The sequence below is a fragment of the Ammospiza nelsoni genome, chromosome 3 (assembly GCF_027579445.1).
Source record: "Ammospiza nelsoni isolate bAmmNel1 chromosome 3, bAmmNel1.pri, whole genome shotgun sequence".
NCBI lineage: Eukaryota > Metazoa > Chordata > Aves > Passeriformes > Passerellidae > Ammospiza > Ammospiza nelsoni.
Genome location: NC_080635.1, coordinates 85,833,313 through 85,859,382, shown reverse-complemented (window position 1 = coordinate 85,859,382; position 26,070 = coordinate 85,833,313). Strand labels below are relative to the sequence as shown.

The 26,070-nt window shown below is 35.3% G+C and overlaps 1 protein-coding gene across 2 annotated transcripts in view; it reads right to left on the bottom strand.

Moving 5' to 3' along the window:
* Positions 1–26,070, bottom strand: part of MYOM2 (myomesin 2) — a 76,232-nt gene that overhangs the window by 1,363 nt on the left and 48,799 nt on the right. For both annotated transcript variants that reach the window (XM_059468723.1, XM_059468724.1), the window contains 17 exons: positions 24,737–24,915; positions 24,457–24,571; positions 23,752–23,908; positions 23,553–23,659; positions 21,828–21,872; positions 21,216–21,352; positions 16,326–16,470; positions 16,146–16,205; positions 14,650–14,717; positions 10,812–10,925; positions 9,385–9,472; positions 6,317–6,355; positions 5,535–5,640; positions 2,911–3,074; positions 2,549–2,585; positions 2,404–2,426; positions 1,521–1,576 (listed from right to left, as the gene is read on the bottom strand). In XM_059468723.1, coding sequence (XP_059324706.1) covers positions 1,521–1,576; positions 2,404–2,426; positions 2,549–2,585; positions 2,911–3,074; positions 5,535–5,640; positions 6,317–6,355; positions 9,385–9,472; positions 10,812–10,925; positions 14,650–14,717; positions 16,146–16,205; positions 16,326–16,470; positions 21,216–21,352; positions 21,828–21,872; positions 23,553–23,659; positions 23,752–23,908; positions 24,457–24,571; positions 24,737–24,915 — 1,640 coding nt within the window. The remainder of the gene's footprint in view (positions 1–1,520; positions 1,577–2,403; positions 2,427–2,548; positions 2,586–2,910; positions 3,075–5,534; positions 5,641–6,316; positions 6,356–9,384; positions 9,473–10,811; positions 10,926–14,649; positions 14,718–16,145; positions 16,206–16,325; positions 16,471–21,215; positions 21,353–21,827; positions 21,873–23,552; positions 23,660–23,751; positions 23,909–24,456; positions 24,572–24,736; positions 24,916–26,070) is intronic.

Genomic DNA, 26,070 nt, shown 5'->3' with positions numbered 1-26,070 from the left:
CAACCCATTAGTCTGACATGAGGTTCAGGCAATGATAGTTTTAAAAACATCCTTGAAGCTTCCCTGTACACAGCAGGGAGGAGAACTGAGCAAATCTTTTCTGACCAAGGCCTCCTGAGGTTATTGCTTGAGATGATTAAAAAAAAATTCACTTAAAAATAGAATACATAACATGAATCACTGGACATCGATTCCAGGTGTGGCTGACTGGAAAAGTAGAAATAATTTATGAAGAATAAATAATACATAAATACTGGTAAAATGCTCTTAAAATCATAGAATGGTTTGGGTTAGAAGGGACCCTAAATATCATCTGCTTGCCATCCCCCTGCCATGGGGAGGGACATCTTCCACAGGCAGGAACACCTTTCACTAGATGGGGTTGCTCACAGTCCTGTCCAACCTGGCCATGTGTTACATGCATGTGAAGCATATTCAGAAAACAGCTGACATTATCGAATGGACCATCCTGGCAGCTTAGCATTTCTCAATGACTGAACTGAGATTTGAGGAGCTTGTAAAATTTTCATGAGGATTCTTCCAAATTTTTATAGATGTACTGCTGAACCCAATTTTGACCACCCTCTAAGTGTGTGTGTGTAAACTTCATGTATTTAGGTACAGTGATCACAGAAAAAAAAAGGGAAGAAACATCTGAAAACTCACTGCACAAAATTTGGCCCTAGATAAAGTCACCTTAAGAATTCAACATATGTGGCATTGTGTTAGAAAAAAAAACAGGAAAAAATAAAACAAAGAAAAACCCTACCGTTAACAACCCCAAACTGACAATTTCTACCAGAATTGTTCCTTATATTCTCTCCACGTTCCCCTTCAGGGAATGAACATACTTGAGGAATGTTTTTCTTGATTGACAATGACTGAATAGGTGTGATATAACTCAGAGTAAAAATAAAACAGGAAGAAGTTTTCAGTGATCAAAAGCCACATATGTTAACAAATAGAAGTGGTCTTTGACAATTCATGCATCTGAAGTCAGAATGCTGAAGGAAGATTTACATACTAGAGGTACAATGCAGTGGCAAGCTAAGTCAGTGGGCATTCTTGAAGTGATATTGTGTAGGAGACAAAGTTAACTAATAGCATACAGGAACTAGACTTACTATAAAATATTTAAAGGACTGATGAGGCAAACACAAAAACAAAAATTTGGGAAAATAACCTTGTGTCTAATAGAGTGAGTTTTATTCTTTCAGTCCTTTTTGGAACATAAGCAACATTAAATTACTATTGCTTTCAAAAGTCATGTCATTTAAGAGAAATTAACAATTAAATCATAATAATTAATCAAGTCTCAGTAGGTTGGTATTAAAAACTTACCAGATATATTCCACAGTCATTTTAGATAATTTGGGTCTATTCTACTTATGAAATTATAGATTTGAACTAAAAATAAAATTATTCTCCTGCTTTCAGTTTCATGAAACCATTTGCATTCCCTCACCTCTTGATATCAAAGAAAACCTCTCACTGCTCAGCATAACAAAAGCTGTCCTTACCTTCCCATCCATTATGGTAACGACATCAGGCAAACCACCAATGACTTTACCACGATCTAGGGGTTAAAGAAAAATATAGTATTCATATGAAGTTTAGACTTCAAAATTACTCATTTCTTAATGATTTTGGAGTCATGACTCATGGCTTTTTTTCTGCCTTTTTTTTAATCTTTAAAAAAAACCAATTTTTGTGATATTCTGGGAGGGGTTTAATATGTTGCATAGTCAGTCCCTTTAGATTTTTTTGGCCAAGATTTTGCTACAGCATTCTAAACTGATACACATAACAACCTTGAAGGTACTGCTGAGCTTGACAGTTTATGTTTTGGGCCCAGAGCAAAGTAAGGAGGGTGCTTTTAGCATCTTAGTGGTATCCAAAGTCCAAGAAAAATTTGTTCTGCCACAGACTTTGTGGGCAGAAGCATCATGTCACCACCGGGGAATTGATATAATTTCCAGTACTCCTACAGTCCCTAACTGTAATGAGCTTCCCCACAGTCTGGGCCTCAGCAAGCAGTGCAGAACAGGCAGCAGCAGGCAATTTTTTACTTAATAGATAGATCCCAATATTCAGTATTCTCAGAAGCTTTCAGACTCAACACCTCCTTGTATGACACACAATTCACATTTCACCAAATCTCTGCAGACACAAGAAGATACAGTGGAGGCTTACAAAATATGTGAAATGTTTAGTGCATTTCCATCTCAATTAAAGACAACTAAATCCACAAATTACTATTGTTATTGCAATATATTGTGCTAACACAGAATTTCTGCAGCCACAGAACTCAGTAAGTTATGGCAGCATATCATGATGAATGCTTTAAAAAGAACACTAGATCACATTGTAAAACACCTATGATAAAATGTAAAATAAACTTACTCTTCTCAGCAAAAGCAGCTGCCCTAAAGTTGTTGAGAAAAAAAGAGAAACATATAATGTTATTGATGAAATTAATAATAAAATATATTTTGACACAGCTGACACTGATGGTACGGCATTAAAATACAAAAGATGCAGCACTTACTTGAGTCGCTGGAACTCTTCATATGCTTCATCAAAAGCTGTAACCAAACAATTGAGAGAGATTTTTGTCATGAACATAACTTGCATTGGGGCTCAATAAACATTTAAACACATTCCCATGCTAAAATCCCTTTTAAAACCTGTACACTGTCACACAGTAGCACAATTAGAAACCAGACCCTTGAAAACTAATGCAGCCGGTGTTGAAAACAGATACAAGACTAAAAAGATAATAACAGTTACAAAACTTACCTATGACTGGTTTTGATCAAAGACTCACTGTTTTTATAGTAATTCTTCTATTTCCAATAAAATCTGCATAATCTATGAAAAGGCACAACAAATCTGATCTTATAAATATACCTTGCCCAGACAGATCAAGTGTGCGTTTGAAGGTTTCCTTGCCACTAAAGATTTCAAAGGTGTAGTTCCCCTTATCCTTTTCAGTGGGTTCACTTATCTGCAACCAGGCAACATCATCTCCACCTCCAATCTTCATCTTTTCACCAGAAGAAATCTTAGATTCCCTGGGGGGTAAAAAAAAAAAAGGTTTGTAGAGATGAATTTGAGTCTTTTCCTGTATGTTGTCCATAGGAAACCATCTTTAAAAAAGTCACAAATGATAACATTTGTATTCCTAAGCTATAGATAGATTGCAACTAATGGGCTTATTTTTCCAGAATACTCTTTGCTTCAGGGAGGGAGTATCTAACACTTTGAAAATATTAGCTTGAGTTTTCATTTCTAAGATACATCTGTTCACCCTTTTCTCATTCTCCTACCCTCCTCACACAGAGCTAAGGAAGGAAAGATGTATTTCATTAACTTCAAAAATCAATTTAAAAAAGGTTTGTGTAAAATTACTCTTGCACCAAGTTAAAGTACGTTTTTGGTTTTTAAAAAAACAAGAAAAAATTTATTAACTGTAGATAAGTAATAAAAACTTTTTAAAAAACAATGACATTAGCTTGACTTATCATCACTTCCTAGTTAAGGAAAAAGGAAATGCTCTGCAGATTCAGATCAAGTGGTCTCCTTGTCCACAGTCTGTCAGGAACAGAGGAAATAGAAGAAGCTATTTAATGAGAGCATATAAACCACACCATTTTCAATGGCTCAAGGAGAACTTTCTTCTTTCACTCATTACCTACTGAAATACTTCTTTCCATTCTTCCTCCCCAAGCATCTTTAGCTGGAATTTTTTATAAATTAGGTCAGTTTTAGCTTTTTCTTGATCACTCATTTTATTTGACTACACAGAAGTGATTTGACTTCATAGCTAGAATTATTTTGATGGTGAAAAAGTATTTTTACCATTTTCCTTTCTTTAAGACAACTTCATTGAGTTCAGCCTACCAAATTAGATTTCTGGATAGAAATGGCTATATATTAGAAAATATTACATATAAAGTTTCTCACCATGCCCTGAGTAGATGATGAATACTAGGTCTAGGACTTGTATTGTATTTCATGCTATGCAGGACAGTGGATAATTAAATGCTAATGAGAAATTTACATGGTGGGAAAAAAATTAAAATAATGGGTTGTGTAGCATTTTAATTTTTCCAGGAAAAAAAATTTGCTATAACTCCATTTAAAGGAGACTGGAAGTTGGGACAGATGGATTGGTCATTTGGTTGGTTGGTTTTGGTCTTTTACCTTTAACAGCTCTGATTATAGTCATTGTATTCATATAAGAATTGAAATTTTATTCTTTCAGAATCTCTATTCAATGATCTTCAAGACAAAGTGTAAGACATTATAAAATCTCAAATAATCAGGGGGTTCTCTATGTAAATGTAAATGCAAATGTAAATGTAAATGCAAATGTAAATGTAAATGTAAATGTAAATAATATAAATATACTATTTATAATAATATTATATTTCCATTTTAGCCATGTAGCATTCTTTACTTTTATACTTCTATGAAATGCATAATAAAATAGCCTGTCACTTTTAAAACTCAAGCAGATACAGTAAAAGGCAGAAGCAAATGTTTTTTCTTTTCCTTGTCATCACACTCATATCACTATTATGAAAGAAGAAGAACTTTGTAAATACATAGTCTGAGATATAAATACAGTTGCACAGCCTTGCAGAAGTGTTCTTGAGCTCCCTGAATGTGATAATTGATGCCTTGATTGTGTTCCTGTCTTCATAGAAAGCATTGCAAATCTAGGACAACACATTGATAAGCCAGACTATTCCTGTCTGAGTCAGACCAGTTCACTGAAGAATGTGGAAGGTGAAACTTCTTGAAATGTTTTAAAATCCTTTCAAATATTAACTGCAGTTTCAAACAACTGAGGGCTTGACATAACAAAACATTTGAACACATATTTACCTGTAAATAGATTATTTGACTGTCTCCAAAGTCAAAGATTAATGTAACATGAGAGTGGAAAACTATTAGCAACTTTAAAGCTCATTTTCAGCCATAATCTCAGCTCTGAGGATTATTCTCAAGGTATCCTGCACCAATTGAATATCTTTTCAAAGAAGATTATCAAAATTAAAATATTTTTGGTTACTTAAGACTGTATCAGTTTGGAAAAAAATAATTCTAATACAAGCTTTTATTAAACTGTGAGTGCAGATCCTTGGTATTCACCTAGAACTGGATGAGAGTTTCATGCACTTTAGAGAAAGGGCAGCCTTGAATCAGAAACTTTGCCCAAATATTTTGCTATCTTTTAACCAGTCAGATAATACAATAGAAGACAAACAGCCCTGTGTTGAATAAGAGAACACAATACAGTAAATTCCTTTTCACTGTCTGTTACACCCCTCCTGAGGGTGCTGGACGAGCCTTTTAATATTTCTTTTATCTTATGTACTTTCCATGTTGAAAGAGAATATATTGTTCTGGAACGAGAAATTCATTATTGCGTTCCAATTCATAAATTAATGCCATGGAATAGTAAATATTAAATTGTAAAGACAGCATTTTTTCTCAAATAAAATTGAAAAAATATTCTCATCTACCTGTGGCTCCAGCTGACTTTCATTTCTTCATTGTAGTATTTCAAGAAACACTGGAGCCTTATTCCTTCCTCAGTGCAAAGAATCTTCAGTGGAGAGGCTGACTTACCTAGATTAAATAGAGAATATGTGGATCAAATAAGAGAGACAGTGGAATGAACAGGAAATGGAGAAGTGGATTATCTGTGCTGTCTGGACAAAAGAAAATTCAAGACCTGGGTCATGATTTTCAAGTATCACAGGGACAATTGCCATACCTCTCAGGTAGCATCTGCTGATTTATATCAGGTGAAATTTCAGTGTAAGTTTATGAGTTTATTGCCATATACAAGCATCATGACTGGCAAGATCCATTGTTAAATAATAATCTAATCATGTAATTTCCATGAAAGAGTAGTATAATGATTCTATTTGCATAAAAATTTTATTCTTGTGAAAACCCTGTTCTTTTAGGGGAAAGAACAGCTTTTCACTGGGAACAGATTCAGAACCTCCTTTTCTCTATATCAAGGTTCACTTACTGATGGAAAGTAGGAAGAAAATTATTGCTGCAATAATTTCACAGTATCTAAACCAAACAAGCCAGGTGGAATAATACTTTATTCCCTTTTAATAGTGACAATTAGCAAGGTCAAAACTGCCTGTTCAGAAAATTATTAATGCCCATAATAATATACCATTGGGACTCTCAGAGATTTCCCACTTAAAATAAAAGTTTTCTGTCTCAGCTTCACGTGACTTCAAAATAAAAAACTACACAAAAATTCAAGACAACATTTACTTACCACTCATTCCACTCAATGCTAGCATTATATCATCATAAACTGCAGAGAGAAAAAAAAAAAAAGGAAGAAAATGTACCATCAAATTTCAATCAGAATATATCTTTTATGTTCAGTTTAATTAAAGCAATATGGGAAATCTTCATATCCTTAAGCAAAGAAAACCATTAAATTGCAACAGGTGTAAAAGAGAAATTGGAAACTGTCTGTGTACAGCATATGAATTCTGTGCTATGTCACTCAGTATCTCAGCCTTTTGTGGAGTCAGCTGTCTGGTGCCAAATCTTTGTCTCTCTCCCTTAGGCCAGCAAAAAGAAAAAAAGTCATTAAAACTGAATAGTTCACATTCAAAGGAGAGTGCAAGTTAAAAATAAATTATCTCATTCTTGGCAAAAACAGTTTCATCTTCTCGCTGTAGGGTGGCATTTGACAGAAATGAAGTCCTTTAATAGCAAGTGAAATACAGCAGGTATCATATCAAGCTTTTGAAATATCACAGAGCTGATGGGTTTGCAGCAGGAGAGAACCCCAGAGACAAGGGCATGAGAGTGAGAGACCCTTTCATAGCAGAAGAATCATATTGAATGACACCATGTGAGATGAAAGGAAAGAACCACCATAGTCTAAAGAATGTATAGCCAAGTCTGAAGGATGCTTACTCAACACTGGTGAATTTTTATGAAAATAGTAGACAGAGAAACGTGTGAAGTTCAGAAAATACTACATATATATTTGTTCTGTATTGATTTGTATGTGCACATTTTTGTCTCAGCTAAAAAAATCATGATACAGTTCCATAATTTTTTGCAATCTCCAGTATGCTTCTACTGACACCTTGACATAAAGACATGAATTGCTTATTATATATATCTTACATTACAGGTGTCTGAGAAGGTAGGGTTATGTTAACCATACTGTCTGAATGAGGCTGGAGGTTTTTTTCTGAGAAAATAATGGGCAGAATTTATGCAAAAGAAAAACACCTGAGAGACTATCAATTGATAATACAGCCTTCTGCAATAAATCACAGCTTAAAACTTCAGCTTGATACTCATCTTTTCCTCTTGTTACAGATACTTCCTCCATCTGCTGAAAAGGAATGTTAAGATTTCTGTTAAATTGAGTTAATTTTTTAACACATCTTTCTCCTCCTATTAGGAGCTGGGCAAAAAATATTCATTATTTAGGACAAATGTCTACATGTGGTTGGGATGAATGCAGATTCGCTTTGGCCTGTTTGGTGTCACCTAAGGAAATATATCCAGGGAAGCACTCTTCACCAAAGTTAAGTAAAATTCACTCATGTTGGCAACAGATCAGTGTTTGTTATGCACACAGAATATTGTGAATTGGAAGTGACCTACAAGAATCTTGAAGCCCAAGTCTTAGGTGAATAGCCCATACAGGGATCAAACCCACCACCTTGGCATTATTAGAATTATGCTTTAACTAACTGAGATCATCTCAGGGTCAAAGTAAACAGACATTTTTAAGTGGAAAAATATTAAATGTAAATAGAATTGCTGTATCTCACTGTGATGTCTGATATTATACAAAGCCTTTTCTAAATATCTATCATGCATCTATTTTAGATTATAGTCTCTTATTTGCATTTAACTTCATTTGAATGTCAGTAGATACTGAGCTTGAAGTAACTTGCCCCATAGAATAAGCAGTCTTCCCTGCTCCTGCTTGACTGCTTTTTTTATCCTTTATGTTTCAAGGCTAACTCCACCATTTAGCAGAGCCATTTTCTGGTTTAATAGGGCAGTTTTCATGGGTTTGCTGGTTGACATTTTCAAAGCCACCTGGACCCACAGAATTAGATACTGTGAATTCTCTAAACAGGCATTTCACTGTACATTTCAAGGTGTACAACACAGTTTGCCATACCTGGAGTACAGTCACTGGGAGCCCTGACCATATGAGGGAGACCTACTGAACCTTTTGCTTATTCCAGTGGTCAGGATACACACACACAAATCCATAGACTAAGGGAATATCTGTGTATATATCAAAGGGCAGGAAGGGAGGAGGTGATTAATGAGAATATACTGCAAAGTGTGGGACCTGAGTGTGACATAAATAGTATGGAATAAGGGACAGAAACTGTACTGGTTTTGGCTGGAATAGAGTTAATTTTCTTCATAGTGGCTTTACAGTGCTGTGTTTTGGATTTGTGACTAAACCAGTGTTGGTAACAAAGGGAGGTTTTAGCTATTCCTGAGAAGTGCTTGAACAATGTGGAAATCTTTTATTTCTTCTCCTCACCAAGAGGAGGCTGAGGGTGCACAGGAAGTCAGGAGAAGACACAGCCAAGAACAGTTGACCCCAAGTGACCCAAAAGACATTTCATACCATATGATATCATACCCAGTATAAAAAGCACAGGGAAGAAGGAGAAAGTGAGGAGCGTGGTGTTTTTCTACCCAAGTCACTGTTACATGTGATGGAACTCAGCTTTACGAGAGGTGGCTGAACACCTACCTGCCCATGGGAAACAGTGAATTAATTCTTTGCTTTGCTTTGCTTGTATGCACAGCTTTTCTCTACCTATTAAACCATCTTTAGCTCAACCAAGGATTTTTTCTCTTTTCTTCTTCCAATCCTCTCCCCCATCTCACTGAAAGAGAGTGAGCAAGAGGCTGTGTGGGGCTGAGATGCCAGCTGACAGTAACCCACAGAACAGTTTTATAATCTAGAATCAAAAGCACACTCGATCCCCACTGAGAGCACCACATGAACAAAGCACTTTGTTGCTTAGGGTTTTTTGTAGATATTAAAGCTTAACAAACCTGAGAGAGAGTGCTCTCCTATAAAATGGACTGTCTGTCTGGTTAGAAACATACTTCATCTCCTGCCTGTCAAAATGCTTGAGATTAATCACAAAAATGCCCAGTATCACCCCTCCTAAAGTGCTGATCTGCAGCTCAGGTCTCTATAACATAAGAGAAATGGAATTCAAAGAATGCTAAAAATACATGCAAATTTGCCATTTGCAAGGACAGATCTTTGACACCTCTGGAGAACATGTGGAGATCATTATTCCATTCCAGTAGATTGAATGTTACCTTTTCCTGATAATTCAAGAGAAGATACATCATGACCTCTATCATCTGATAGTGTCGCCTTATAAACTCCTTCATCTTTGCGAGACAGCTGCAAGGAAAACACAAGATATTTACTGACAAACTTGATAGTACTGCCTAGTACTCAATTTGCTCAACACCTGCACAATTTTCTAAATAAAACAACAGAAACTGTACTGTCTTCTGGATAAATAATCTTACCAGAGAGGAGATGGAAGCTATGAACTGCTGTTTCATACTTTTTAAAATGGAGATGAATTTAGTTCTTAAGCCTAAAACTTATTCTGATTTCAGTTCAATTTCCTCTAGAAACCATGAGGTTTTTTGACTTGTTCCAAAAAGACAGGATTGATCTTGGTCAGTGGAAATTACAAGCACTGTAGTAAGATATAACAAGGCATAACTGCAACCTACACAAACTTTAGAAACCTAATTTTTCTTCAACAAAAATGATTACTTTTTGAATTCTGTAAATCATAACAGCAAATCTGTATCCTGTAACATCAGCTCCTTCATGCTGCTTGCATTCAAGCAGCAACTGTAGTCAAATTATAACTATTCTAAATAATTACTTCAGAGTTTATATTCTGAAATCTATCACAGGGATATTGAGTTAAAGGCAGTAAGGATTTTTAGGTTTTCTGTGCTTGTTTTAATTTCTTTTAAAACCTGAAGGAAAATATACAAACATTTATATACAGATTGGAGATGACTTAATGCTTAGACTTATACAAATCCAGAAGCACATAAACCGTAGCAGAAATATCATAAAATTTAATGACAAGCAACAAGAGCGATCCAAGACAAGTAGAAACCACCCTCCCCAAGAAAGTCTACTCAAGAAAAATGAAGTAAGTCAGTATCCTCTTTCAAGGGAAATGAAGGAAGGAAATTAGAAGAATATGAAGGCAATAAATAAACTATTTAGATGTAATGCACATTGCTGAAAGCAGAAAATCTCATTCTGGTAGGTTTTGTCACTTCACAAAGGCAGCAACTATGCAAGTTAAGGTTTCAGATAGAAGTTGGGTTATTGGGTTATCATGTTTGCATAAAGATAAATCTTAAGAAGCCATAAGCTTCAAACTTATTTATTTTAGGCAATAAAACTGAAACACTGTTAAAAATGAGGTGCTTGAACAAGTTGAAAAATTAAGGAGTAATAATAAAGAATGAGGTACAGGTCACCCAAGTACTCTGAAGCAGCTTAAGCATGAACTCTGAGCTGATTAAAAAAACAGATACTTTTTGCTAGCAATAGTTATTCACCAGCTAATTGAAGAGTAGAAAATATGTATTTTCTTACAACTGTTCATGAAAATCATGATAGCTGGCTTGCTGCTTTGTGTGGCAAATCTACAGTGTGTCAAGCAGAAGCTGTCGTTTGTAACCGGCAGGCGATACAGTACCTTGGGAATACTGAGGTGACATTCTCCCTTCTGAAGATCAGGCAGCTCCTCAACATCCACCCCAGAACCATCCTTATACCACTTAAAATCAGTCTCCTTCTTTGTGTTTGCAACCTGTACAACAGAAAAGGCACATAAGCCTAGCTATGTCCTGAGGAAATGTATTGCACTGTGGGAAGCCACACAGGTACTTTCAACATATGAAACCATTGTTTTTATAACACATGTCAAATAAAGCTAAGTAAAAAACCAATTTCAACCAAGTCCTACTAAGCAAGTCTTAGTCCTACAGTGTTTCTTTGCAGCACAGTATACAGGTTACAACGTCAGAGCCCTGTAAAATCCTTAAAGAAAATCCTGGCAATCTCGTCCCTTAAATGGTTTTCCATCCTTGCTCTGTGCTTTTAGTTTGTCTAGAGATAGCTGTGGAAGAAGTATCTTTCAAATTAGAGCTTCTGAACTCTCCTTTATCTTTTTGTGTTTGCCCTGTGACTCCAGAGAGTTGTAACATAGAACTTAGGCCCTATCTTAGTCTTTGGCCAATTTGGAGATTTATCCCAGCTACCTAAGTAATGTCTCCTGTGGATAAGTTGCAGCAAGCAACTGAAATCACTATTCTGAAAGCATCCAAGACTTCAAAATTGTGACCTGCACCAAAAATCCTTTTTTATTTTACCTTCTACATTGAGTCCTATGGGACAGACAAAGACCTGAAGAATCTTACAAATTGCAGTCTCTCCCAACAAAAATGGGCTTAACAACATAGTGCATATGCAGAGCAGTTGTTTGAAAGCAAGAATTTTGCTGTAGTAGCAGCCATTCATTGAAACAATACTTAAATAGACTACAGATTGGCTATTTAAGTACTGTTCTAATTTTGATATAAAAAATGCATATTGGATACACTTGAAGTATTGCTGGATAAACTACCTCAAACTGTGAATTCTAGAAAGCTAAAAGTGCAGGTCTTTTTAGAAACCCCATATATTTTAACCCTCACTTTCAAAAACACTGTTGTTTATTTGACATCACTATCCCCATACCCTTCTAAAAGTCATAAAAGTGCAATGGTATTTTCATGTATAGCCTGAATTCCCATTCATTGCAGCTTTGGTAGAAAGACAGAGCTGGCAAGATATTTCTCAGTCCCCAGGCAGTTGTTTTTAAAAGGCTCCTTAAAGAAAAGGCAAAAAACGGAACAAATTACTAGAGGGCAGCCAGGAACTTAATACAGGTCTGCAATAGTTTTCAAGTGGCTTGCTTGAAGGAAAAAAACATGCACCAATTTCTAACCCTTTTACATTAGAGAAGTCATTTCATAGAGGAACAGCTCTATGAAAGCTCTCTGTAAAGGTGACAAATAAGAGGGTCTTCTATACTCATTCCTAGCCATCTCTATCAGACATGCTCAAATTAATCACATCTATTCTTGCTTAATAGCCAGCGTGGTTGCTATGGATCTCTGGCAGTATTTGAGATCACCACCTGGCCCAAAGCAATGACTTGCTGAAGAAAAGTGAGCAGCATTTTACATTTACCAGTAACTACAAAGTGGCTGTTCCTGTAGTCCTATGACATGAGTGGCAATTTTATTTGAACAAAGCCCGAAGGAACAAGCCTTTAATGCTTTTCAACAATTTTTCATCAAAGACTGTTAGCACTCAATCTGACAATAAATAGACTGAGTTTCAGACACGTGCAATTTGCAGTGCTGAAGTTATTTCATGTTGGCATTTACTATGAAATGTTATGTTTTTCACTGTTTAGCCACACAACAAAAATCTTGCTTTTAACAGACACAGTAATAAGGGCCAAATTATAAGGACCAAAGTTGTGCAAGAGCAAGTAGCTTCTGAATGTTCAGAATTACTAGAAGTAAAATGACAGTAGTTGCTAGCATATGAAGAAAAACACAAAACAAAAAACAAAAAGCAAACACCATCAAATTATCTTTCAAATGGACAGCTGTGTTCCACTGACATTGAGGGGCTACAATACCAAGAACTTGGTCATCAATCCCAGTTAATTCAGAATTAAATACTAAGTCAATCCAAAGTCAGATCCAATCATATAGAAAATAAGGAATATATGAGGTAATATTTGGTATACTCTTTTATAACACCATCCATATTTTTACATAATTTCTGTTATGGGCCTAGATCATACAGTCAGCCCCTTGTCCTACGCAGGCTTTCAGTTGACATGATTTCCTGGCTTCCCTGTGCCATGCAATGGCTTTTAAAATAGCCAAGGTAAAATGCCCTCTCTTACAGATACTTCCTTCACATTATCCCAGGCTCTTAGAAGAGGCAAAAACTCCCTTGACAATTTTTTTTGCAGAGGTGCTGTAAACAGTGCCTGGAAGAGACCTGGGTCCAGTATTATGATAGGCCTGAGATGGCAGAGATTATTCCTTGATTGTTTTTATTACCACAGAAATAGCGTGGAGTGGCCACACTTCTGGCTTGTTTGTCAGGTGTCTGGAGTTTAAAGGACAAACCCAGACTTTGTTTTTCAAACTCTTCCTGTGTATAAATACAAGTTAAACATCCATAAACAACAGTTCCATGTGAACCTAACAGCCAGTCACATACTAACAGTAACAAACATTATAAGGTCAATATCATAGTTAAAATGATAAGTGTACAAGCAGCCCACATCCTAGATTTCATTTACATAAAATGTTCTGACCTTGTGAACAAAAAGCACACTGGTGAAAAGCAAATAATCAGATGCTCAGCCTTTCACAGCTTCAGTGCTATAAACAGGCTTGACAGTCAATGAAAGAAGGATAATTTCAGATTGATTTGTAGAGAATTAACACTAGCATAACTGGTTCAGCAACATTTAAATACCCATGCGAATGAAAGGATAAGCAGGGTTCATGCCTGAGGCACATGCATGTGGAGATTATAAAGCAGTCCAGCAAAGGTACGGTGTTAACTAATGAGTGTTGAGCCCTAAAATGTGAGCACATGGAATGGCAGCTTCAGTACCAGGTCAGTTCTGCTGGGAATTGAGGTTAAGGGTGTCCTAGTTAATGAGTAGGAAAAAAAAAGAAATCTCACAAATGTGCATGCAAATTGCTCATAAAGAATGATTCAAGTTAGTCTAATTATAAGTCAAAAGTTTTTCAAAAGAAGAGGAGAAAATTGATACAAAATAATCCATATCAGAGGAAAAGAGAATGAAGAAGAGTTTGATGCCTGAATTCAATTTACTTAGTTTTTCAGACCTCTAATTAGTCACTCTAGAAGAGCAAAACAAATGAAAATTTATCTGTTCAGAAAGGCATTTAAGATGTTAATAGCAGAAGGTACACTGAAATCAATACACATTATCATTACTTAAGATTCAAAAGTCATTAGCCAAAAATAATTTAAAAATCATCTTTCATAACCTTAGTTCTAGAAGTCTTTGTAGCACATTTGATTACAGCTGATTAAATAACAGACTCTTTATTAGAGAAATAAGAAAACAGTAAAGAAAGACTTTGAACTCTGGCTTTTTTTAGCCATTTTTAAGGAAGAAGAAAAGGGATACATCTTAAGGGACATGTATTTTGTGTAAATTATTCTTATGGCTCATAATTTTTATAAACAATTGGACCCCCTAATAACACATTTAGAAATTTCCTATAATTTTTTTTGTTTTCATTAACACTACTGCTGAAGAATAGTAAGTCAGAAATTTTCATATTCAAATTTTCCAAATAATAAAAAATAGTTTTCATATGAAACTTTCGGTTTTAAAGGTATCTAAGTAATTTTTTACATTTTTTCTACCTCAATTCTTCCTCAACATATTCTAAAAACTAATTCGAAGTATATTTCCTTACCTTACAAGAAAGTAAAACTTCACATTCCTCTGTAACGTTCCAATACAAAAACTCTGAGAAGTGGGGACCTAAAAAACAAAACAATCTTAAAGCAATGTTGTAGAATGAAGAGTAGCAGGAAAAACAGTGAAAGAAAGAAAAAAAGATGACAATTTCAACATACTTACACAAGAACAAGAGGGAACACCTGAATTACCCATGCACTAGAAGGAAAATCCTGCAAGTTGTTATCATAATTACCCAGCATCTACATTACAGCTTAGGAACATGAATCTCATCTCTGAATCTGTATGAATCAAGTAATTTTACAAAATATAAAATGGTGAGTGAGAAAAATTACTTTATTGAATATCTTTCTGTCAAATTGCCAACTAAGCAGAGGAAAGAAACAAAGTAGCTACAAACAAGCATCCAAATAATGTATTTCTTGTAAAAACAACACAACAAACATTGTTTGCCCAAATAATGTAAAGCTTAAAAACATGTTAAATATTACAGGCAGAACAGAAAATATTCCTTTTCCCCATGAAGGTCCCAAACTACAAAGAAATACATCCTGATGAAAATTTGCTGACACACATGCCTTTTTTAAATTATTGTGTTTACTCATCCCAATAAATGTACATGTCTTTGTGATGGCAGGATCAGGGGCCTTAAGTCTGATACCCAAACCTGGGAAGTTGGAAAGTCCAAGACTTTGACTTAAATAATTCAGTATTGAAAGATTTTGTCAGTTTATGCTGTAAGTGGTATTATTTCTTTCCTAAATCAATTTTAAGCAGCCTTCAAAAAATAGAATTACATTCCTTCTGTATAGAATCTTACTAAGATTATATTTAGGAAATACTGAAGATACTTAGGAAAAAAAGTTTTAAATTATTATTGTTACTTTCATCTGGAAAGCCATCTGCTTACAAGTGAAATTTACAAACCAGAGCTCAAGTTCAAATTTTCAAGGATTTCACAGGGATAGAATTCTGAATTAGATATCCAACTGGAATTTTCTCATTCAGCTGCAAGCAATATTGATAACGAGTATGTAATAAACTATACAACTGTATAGCAGCTATGCAACAAATATACATTTAGTTTCTGGAATTTTGCTTCAATTGAAACGATTGGGTCAAGCTTTTAATCTTCCTTATCTGGCACTACTTGTCTGTCTACTCTTCTGTCAATTATATCGAGCAGACAACTTGTATGCTTAAACTAAATGTAATTAAATGTTTTGTTGGACTGGAGCCTACAGTAGGCACACTTCTCATGAATATTGAGCAAAGATAACCTCTTGTGAGAAGTCATTTTTTCTCTGCTTAGTGAAGGTTAGGTAACAAATTGACAGTGTTGGAAAATAAGATCCACCAGGGTTTCAAGTGTCTCCTAAGATTGAACAATATCTTCTAATAAAGAACGGAAGCTGTAAGTGTTTAGCATTCCCCAGGGATGAATCATCAGCTGCAAACCAGGCCCGAAGTCACCAATCTGCTCCATCTTACCTTGTTTTCTGAGATATTCCTTTCGTTGGAGCTCAGACTCAGCCAATACTCCCTTGAATGCTACATTTTAGAAGAGGTGAATGAAATATGAGTTAGTCACAAAATTACTCCAAGAATAATTGAAGTTCACTTTGTCATCAGAGTCAAAGTTTCAGTACTTCAATGTTTCAGTGAACATACCATCTCCAATGAGAACTAATGAAGACTGGTTTTTGGCCTTTCCATCCTGAATCTGTACTGTGTAGGTACCTTCATTGTCAATTGTAAATTTTTCCATCACCATTTCTATAATGCCATTTGAACGGTCACAATTTATTTTATGCCTCTGAAATAAACAAATAAGTACTTTAGCATAGTTTAAATTACTTATGATTCCTATTGAATAAATTATGAGTTATATTCCTTCCCCCACAGTCAACCTCTTTCATCTCCTTTTAATTGTAAACTAAGAGAAGAAAACTTTGCTTTTATTTACTCTTGTGCAAAAGGATGCCAGTGGTGACAGAAACCTCTGTGTGTAGCTGCATTGGGAATCCTCAAGTCATCATAATATAGCTGGTTTGCATTTGAAAACAATTGTTTATGGCACTGTGCATATTTGAAGAGCCTAACAGCCAGCCTTTAGCTGCATTACAGCTTACAGTTAAACAAGGGAGTTTGCTAGGGAGAAGGATTATTCCTTGCAGAGTCCAGAAACAACTGGAAATATTAAATATGGATCTTCAAATAAGATCACACCAAATCTAAAAGGTCATCCCTACTAAATATCTGAGACATATATAGCAGTCAATAGTGTATCTTATTTTCTCATAGGAAAAAAATATTTTCTTATTTAATGTTAGGTGTAATTTTCAAAGCACACTTTAAGCAAACAACCATGAGAAAAGTAACTTGTGCAAACTCCACAGAGTTTCTGGGACCCAAAAGGGATTGACCAAATCCAGCAAAAGAGAGGTATAATTCTCTCAGGATATATAGTTACTCACTTAAGTGTTCACAGAATACACAAAACACCAAGTATTGACTTGAATTCAAAGTCAAATATGCTTTTCACTGTTTGTGTCCTTTATGTGTTTGCTTTTTATTAAATATTCCAGAAAGATAAATTATTGGCAAGCATCATCATGGAAACAGAAAATTACAAGCTAGTATTGCACAACCTTTGCAGAATATGGCTTTAGAATTTTCAGGTAGTGTTTTAGATACAACCATGTTTTACTTATATCCTCTTTTATTCAGTGAGTTACAACTATGAAGACAATGTCCCCAGCTGACAGTGATGTTTTTTGAATCTCAACTAACAAACACCTAAAGCTACGCAAAGATAACCCATAGAAGTTTCTTGGTGAATACTTGTAGGTAAACAATGTGGCCAAGGGTATTACACACTAACTTCCAGTCATGATTGCACAGAACAGTAAATGTCACTATCTAGGAGTTATATGCAGTGAATTACTATAGACCCTGTTACTTTTAAATTTACTATACATACTGTTAAAAGGAGACATGATGTCTTACAAATAGAATCCTTTGATAAACCTCTTTATTGGTCTCCAAAAGTAAAAAATGGTACTAAAGTAAGGGATAGATAAAGTTTGAGGAAGGAGAAGAAAGAAGAAATGTTTAAAAAGCTAGTAAAAATGCCAATTATTAAGCTCTCTAGAATCTTATTGAAATGGAAGAACCTCTAAGTCCACTAAGATCCAAAAATAGTAGGAATGACCCCACAGATATATCTGCTTTAGCTTTGAGGAATGCATCTTGGCCAGCCTCAAAAACAGACTCACTGTTGTATGGATAACAAGTCTGGAAGAACAGTGTCACACAGTCAAGGTATTTAGCATTCAGTACTGGCATTTTCAAATATACAAATATTTTAAATCTTAATGGAGGTAATGGGGTAATGGAAGAGTGATGAAAAAGAAAATATGTGGAATTGAAAAAGCAGTCAGCTAACAGATTGATCAGAATAATAATTTTTTAAGGGGATATGCATGTTAACTTGGATACAGGATTTCCCATACATACTGCAAAGAAAGATACAATGTCAAAGAATGACAAGATAAAATTAATTGGGAAACTAAGTACAAAATCTACTTGTGTTAGAATTCATCTGTGAGAGTTACGGTGATAGGTGAGGGAGGTTAAAAAGAGCATTAATAAACTTACCTAAACTATCAATAAGTTCTAATTTCAATGTGCAAAAGTCAAACTCTTGCTTACAGCCTCTTCCCCTCAGAGGTCAAGGCATTTACTTCAAGAGTTCCCTGGCAGAACATTAAATTAAATTTTGCCAGAAGCAGAAAATTTAAAAAAAAAAAAAAGCAAGATGTATGTTTTAATCTGATTCTTTATGACACTTTTCTTTTTATTCTCTAGTTTTGTTTTAAAAAAATATTAAAATATTAAAATAAAATGTGAGTAAATGGGGCTCAATTCATTCAATTTTAAGCTTATTTTGAAATCTTACCAAAAAATCTCCCTGTTAGGACCTAGCAGGAAAAATTTATCACTTTAGCCAATGTCATGAATCAGGCCCCAATTCCCCAGCATAATGGTCTATTGAACATGTTCAGTGACTGTAGCCCAGTCTCCAGACAGGTTTTAGAGTGCAATTAGGCTTCTAACTATTGCCATTATGCAGCAAGATGAAGTTCAATGATTTTATGGGCATCATAAATATTAGGCTTTTATGTGACTTTCCACAAAAATATCATCTGTCTCCAAACATAAATGTCACCTGTGGGTTACTAATTAAAGAGGTGAAATAATGCAGCTTCATTTCAAGACTTTTTCTGATGTCAACACTTCCAGAACATATGCAAACTAAAAATAGCTCATTCTGTCTCACAAACATTGCCAAACCAAAGTATTGTCATTTCAATACATCCTAGGCACAAATATTCAGGTTTTTGGTGCTATGGTTTATTACTTCTTAAAGAAAGATAAACAGATAATTATTTTACTCAGAAATACTTCTTCTTCCACTCGTCAATATGTAATTAAAGTAAATGCTCTTTGCCTTTCTATGGTATAAAAATGTTGATAAAGCTTCTCTGACCCAAACCAGGATTTGCATTCTCAGGAATGAACCAAATCTTTCAAACAGCTGCAATGAAGATGAAGTCTTCACAGGAAAGTATTTCCAGTACTGGGCTTATGGCCTGTAGATGAACCATGTACGTGCCCTGCAAAGGCATGACCTTACTTTCTTCTCAGCCCATCCTTTTTATGCCCCTTTATATGAGAGGTCTTCCTAGAGCTATAAAAATGTGGGAAGCTGGTGGCCTACCCTCTCATCTCTATGTAGCTGCTCAATGCACAGTTTCTACTCCAAAATTTAAAAAACAAAATAGAAAGTGATAGCATATAAAATTTTTAAGTCTATGAAGGCTGCTGCATTGTCAAGTGCCTCCCACATTATACATTAAACTATTAATATCAGCCTCAGAAAGTCTTTGGGAACAGCATGTCTTGTTGGTTTGAAATCCAAAACTGAAGCAGCCATTTTCTTGAGCTATTTTTCTAAAATATTTGTGCTTAACACTGGTCTGTGTGTAAACTCTCCTTATGAATAGACAGAGTCCAACTCTTTTTCCAGTATGAATAGGCTCACTCTGCAACAAGAATTCTACACTGAAAAAAATATTTGAGTTATAGATTGGCCTTCTTTTCAGGTATTATCACATCTTAATAACATGACATTTAGAAGCTATGGGATCCAGGGAACTACAGGCCTGTCAGCCTGACCTCAGTGCCAGGGAATATAAAGAGGTGGCTACATCTTGAGAGACACCAAGCACAGGAAGACTAGGGGATGAGTCTAGTCTTCAGCCAGGACAGGCTTGTGAAAGGCAAGTCCTGCTTTACTGACCTGATAACCTTCAGTGACAAGGTGACCCACTTAGTGGATGAAGGAAGGGCTGCGTTGCCTACTGGGAATTAAGCCAAGACTTTGATACTGTTTCCCACAGCTTTCTCCTGGAGAAACTGGCTGCTCATAGCTTGGATACAAGCAGTAGCTCCTGGTTGGATGGCCAAGGGCAAAGTGGTGGTGAATGGAGTTAAATCCAGTTGGTAGATATCACAAATTATGTTCTCCAGGGCTCAGCAGTGGGGTCAGTCCTGTTTGATATTGTTTCATATTTAATAATGATCTAGAGAAAAGGATCAAGTTGAGTGGGAGTGTTGATCTGCTGGAAGGCAGGAAGACTCTGCAGAGATATCTCGACAAGTTGAATAGGTGGCTCGAGACCAATTGGATGAGGTTCAACAAAGCCAAGTGCCAGGTTCTGCCCTTGGGTCAAAATAAGGCCTGGGGAGGAACTGCTGGAAAGTGGCCCAGTGGGAAAGGACCTGGAGGGGCTGGTCAACAGCTGGTTGAGCATGAGCCATCAGCATGTGACCAGGAGGTCAAGAAGGCCAGTGGCATCCTGTCCTGTATCAGCAACAGGGTGGCCAGCAGCACCACAGCAGGGATTGTACTCAGCACTGGGGAGGCCACATCTCAAATCCTGTGCTCAGTTCTGGGCTCATCACTGCAAGACAGACATTGAGGTGCTGGAGTGTGCCAGAGGACAGCAGAGTTGGTGAAGGGTTGGGAGCACAAGTCCTGTGAGAAGCATTTGGGGGAGGTGGGGTTGTTTAGCCTAGAGAAACAGAGGCTCAGGGGGGACCATTAATGTTCTCTACAACTGCATGAAGGAGGCTGTACCCAGGTTGAGATCAGTCCTTTCTCCCAAGTAACAAGCAATAGGACAAGAAGAAAAGGCCTCAAGTTGCATCAAGGGAGTTTAGATTGGATATTGGGAAAAATTTCTTAACTGAAAGAAGAAGGCTGCCCAGGGAAGTGGTTGGGTCACCATCATTGGAGGTATTTAAAAGACAAGTAGATGTGGCATTTAGGGACATGGTTTAGTGGTGGACTTGGCAGTGTCATGTTAACTGTTGGATTCCATAATCTTAAAGGTCTTTTCCAACCTAAATAACTCTATGATTCTGTGATAAAAATAGAAACCTGCAGGTTTCTTAAACAAAATCACTTACATACAGTACTCATTATATACTTACATCACTGTTTTCAACTTCTTTATCATTAATGACAAATCTGAAAGTAGAATCTGGAGATAAGCTTTCAGCCTGAATCCAGAAACGAACTTCTCCTTTATCAAGAACCTCATAAGCTAACTCTGATTTCAGTGGTATTGCTACAAAAAGAAAATAATCAAAAATCAGTAGTTCATGAAACCTTGTGAGAAATAGGAATATCATAGTAAATACTAGCAATTCCCTATTATTTATGGATCTCCGGGTATCAAATTAAACACAGGGAAAAGTCCACTAATGCAGTCTTTGGCTGATTTTTAAATTAATTTCTCAAAGGGAGAAGAGAATGTACATCTTACTGTTTGTACATTGTGTAAAGATTTTGCTAGTAACAATCTATAATGTATTGTCAAAGTTAAACTTGAGACATTTAGGAACGATGATCTTATTTGATGTCAATTAATATTCTTCTAAAGAAAGTAAAAGATGAGGAAGCAATGTGTTCCATGCTCAGTGAAACTGCCATGAAAAATGCAGTTGCCATTGTCTCAGGAAGAATCTTTCTGGAACTCCAGTCATTAGTATGTAATTACATTCCTTCTGGAAGTGTCTAATAGATTCAGATCTTCAACTTACTTGGATTCTTTATTTCATAGCTTAATGCCATCAAACGTTCAAACTCTGAAAATAAGAAAAATGTTCACGTTTTAATTTATTCCAAAAAATATAGACAGCAAATGGGTGTTGATGGAAATAAATATCAGCATCAGCAAAGTTATCTCCTTGAAGCTTGTATATGAATACACAACTCTTTAAAAAATGACTAAAAAAAAAGATTTAGGAAACTTAACTTCTTATACATGGATTTAGCAAATGTTCCTACTGCATGCATTTTAGTACACATTCTCTTATGCAAGGGAATCTAAACAAAGGCCAAAAACTATTTTATACTTTAAAAATAGCAATATAAAAGGAAGATTGGAAACCACAGCTTCTAAGCAGTGTATAAGGTTCCTTTATGCCCTGACTTCCTTTCTCAGACTGTTCCTGAAAATTTTGTTTTATTGTGTCAGGAAAAAAAATTGAATGCAGGTTAGTCTGAAATCAGTACAGAAAGTTTTAGTTAATGCACCAAATCCTCATGAAGGCTGTGTGAGAGTCTTGAATTTAGTTTTTTAGATTTTCATACTAATCCTATTTATCATAGTCATTACCAATAAAGATTTGGAAAATTAACATTACTGCCAATTCCAAATTTGCAGATAATGTAAAGACCAGAGAAAATTAGCATGGATTTATGACATGATAGAGGATTTAGCAAAATCACAGGAGAAGTTATAGCTTTTGAGAGAGTAAATGGGCAGTAAAATTAGGGTTTTCAGTGTTAAGATGAAAAATCTGATACTTGTGCAGGGATCCAGTGTAAACAAAATTGTAATTTTCAGTGATATATGATCAGAAAAGACTTAGGGGAAGTATGGGATGGGAAACAGCTTCAGTGCTTTATTAAAAAAAATTAAATTCAAAGCTAGAGCAGATGATGACAAGATCTACAGAAAGATTTCAGAGTGATGCTTCAAAACTTAGCTAAAGGGCAGTGCTCATGATAATGTCTCGGAAGTCTTCCATGTCCTGGAGAACTTTTTTTTTCCCCTTGAACATGGATTTCTTCTCAACACCTATTTGGAAAGGGTGGTTTGACATGTTTCTTACTGTGATTCCTTAAATGGCTTAGTAGGTTGAGAAGCAGAGGGATTTTAATACTTGGGGAACTAGGCAGAGCAATTACAGCTGAGAACTGGGAAAGCAGCAAATTTTTATCTTTGTTTTTTATGTCAGCATTTCTCAATGATAGAACAAAGTGAGACTGAAGCAAATTAATTGTGAAACCAATGGAAAAAAAATAGCTACAATGAAATAAAGCAAAACTAATAGATATGCAAGCTTAATGATAATTTGACCCAATGTATTTAGACCTTGTTAAAGCATCATCATTTTCCTCACTTATTTCCTGCATCTCAGTTATGAGAAACTGCATCTAGAGCCTCAAGCACAACTGAAAGTGTAAGGGATATTTACAAACATCATTATAATCCCAGCATAACGAAGACAATTCTAATTTGCCATATTTTTTATCTTTATCTAGAAAATGTTGCCTGAAGATACCCCAACTTTCATTATTATGATAATCAGAAAAATAAGTAATCACACAAAGCCTGTTGAGGGTTCTTTTTTGTTTTTCTTTAATGCATAGGAAATAATGTGAGAGTTGTAGGGTTCTATTCTGTTTTTTCCTGGGGCAATTTTTAGTGCAGTTGAGGTGATATAGTGAAGAGAGATTTGAAATTGTAAGGACCTTACCTTGATCATCCATAACAAAGCTGGAGGAAATCCCATCTGTGTCACTAACTGAGATAGAGTAAGTTCCCAAGTCTGATTTATCAGGATTTTTGAAGTACAGCTTAGAACTAAAAACACCAATTAGAAAGAATATCATTAGCTGTGTATCACAATTTTAACATGACTTACTGATTTCCTTTGGTAGATTGGCATGACTTACTGATTTCCTTCTGTTTCAATCTTAAACTTATGAGAATCATCAATCTCCTCATAAGATTTACCCCATGCAAAATGAGATGCATCTGTTGCTTCTTTGCAGTCAAAAGCCAGGTAAATATTACCCTCATCATCCACACCTGAATAGATCTCTTTTGTTCCTGAAAAATAGGAATCAACTCTTATGTCAAGACTGCATTTTCCTGCCAAGGTGCAATTCATAAATTACTAAAGCCCAGATCTATTTTGTCCTAAAAGATACTGATTTTATTAGCAGATCTGAAAGCAGGTTTATGTCATATGCTGGCTCAGCATTACATGCTATTAAGTTTCTTACTCTACATGCAAGAAATGAATGATAATACTAATAAATGCTTATTGAGAAATAAATGAATAAGATATAACTGAATATGAGAAGACATGAATGTTAAACCAATTTTATTATCATTCCTGAAGTTTTAATAATGTGTTTCACAACAAATAGCACCTCTGTTAGAATAAAAACCAGAACAATTGATTATCAAATAACTCCTGAACTAAGTAAAGGAAAAAATTCTAATCACTGTCTCCATATCCACATGATTGAAGTTTTAAGGCTAAGAGATTCTTAATTCTTTAAATACTTATATGTGATATAATATCAAATTAGGTTGATGAAATGCAATTCCAAGCATTTTACAAACAGAGGAGATTAAACAGTTCATTTTACCTGGCCGTTCCTCAACAAGCACTGGTTCAGATATTTCAGATGACTTGCCTACCCCAGCATCATTCACTGCACGAACTTTGAAAACATAGGTATGACCCTCATGTAAATCAGTGACCTTAAACAAGATAAAGGGAAAAGCCAATTAAAAAAATCACAACTATTTTTTTTACTCATATGAAGATATTAGCAGAAGCTGAAGTTCAAATGCATATCTTTTTTATACTCAATCAGAACTTCTAGTACTCAGTTTTATATTAATATTATTCAATGAAAATGTTACCTTAAAATAGCGCTTTGAAGTAGGTTTTTCATTAGCAGTGATCCAGTCTTCTGTATCCACTTCTTTATAGTCCACTAAATACCCAGTAATAGGGCTTTTGCCTTCATACACTGGAGCTTTCCACAGAAGAACTAGTGATGTATTTCTAACTTCACATATCATGAGATCATAGGCAGGACCTAAAATATTTCGATATTGGAAATTCACTTCAACATAATAAAGTTTTGCAAGCTGCTCCAGTAAAGGCTGAAATGTATCACTATAATTTTGATTGTATCTGCTTTCAAAAATCTCATCCTTTACAATACTCTTGGTACAGGTGATATTTAGGCCATTTCCCCCTCATGGCTATGTACAGCAATACCCGCCTCAAACAGTGAGTGACATTAGTATTCTGAAGCATACTTGCTTAGCTAGATCTCAGTAACTCTATTTTAAGGTTAAGCTAATCATGTGGAAAATCCATGCAGTTTAAGATTTTCCAACAAGAAAGAGAGGCTTCTTGTCTATTATTTAACTCACCAGCCTCACATCAAAGTTTCTTCACTGGGCCTGATTCAGGTTCATAATTTAACATCAGGTTTTTTATCTTTTCATTACTATACATGAGCCATGATCTTTCAAAGTAATCCCAAATCCAGTGGCACCAAGGGACTTTGGATCAGGCTTCTTGTTCCCTGACATAAGAATTTTTATTGTGAAGTGGACAGCTGAGAGGAACTTCTCAGGATGAATGATATCTGTTAGAAGAAATATTTAAACCAAGAATATCCTGATACTCTACAAATAAGTGAGAGCTTATGTTTGCAACTACCAGGTTATGTTCCTACTATACTTTCCTTCTCCTTCACCTACCTGTTGAAGTGCCATTCAGTCTAACTAATAGCAGTTATTTTTACTATACTCTTGATATTTATTTACACTAGCAAATAAATAAAAATGTAAAGGCATAATTATATAAGTTTCCTACCATGGTCAAGTTATATTGCTTTTTTCTTGTGCTTTAGTTCTAGAAAGCTGAAGATTTAAGAATTAACTTGAGACTTAAGGATTTCCTCAGTTTTCAAGATACTAATTTTCCCTACAACACATCTTACCATTTAAAATAATCACAAAAAAAGGAGTAGAAAGCCTTACAAATAAATCTAATTGCCATTCCAGCCTACATGATTTTAACCAATGATGAATGAACATAAAATTTGTAAAGGACGAAATTCAGCAAATACATTGGGGGAAAGAAAAAAAATTAGAAAAGTTTTTCTCCAAAGTGGATAAACACATTTCAGAAAATAAACATGTTAAATACCTGTTTCAGACCTTATAAGGATAAATAT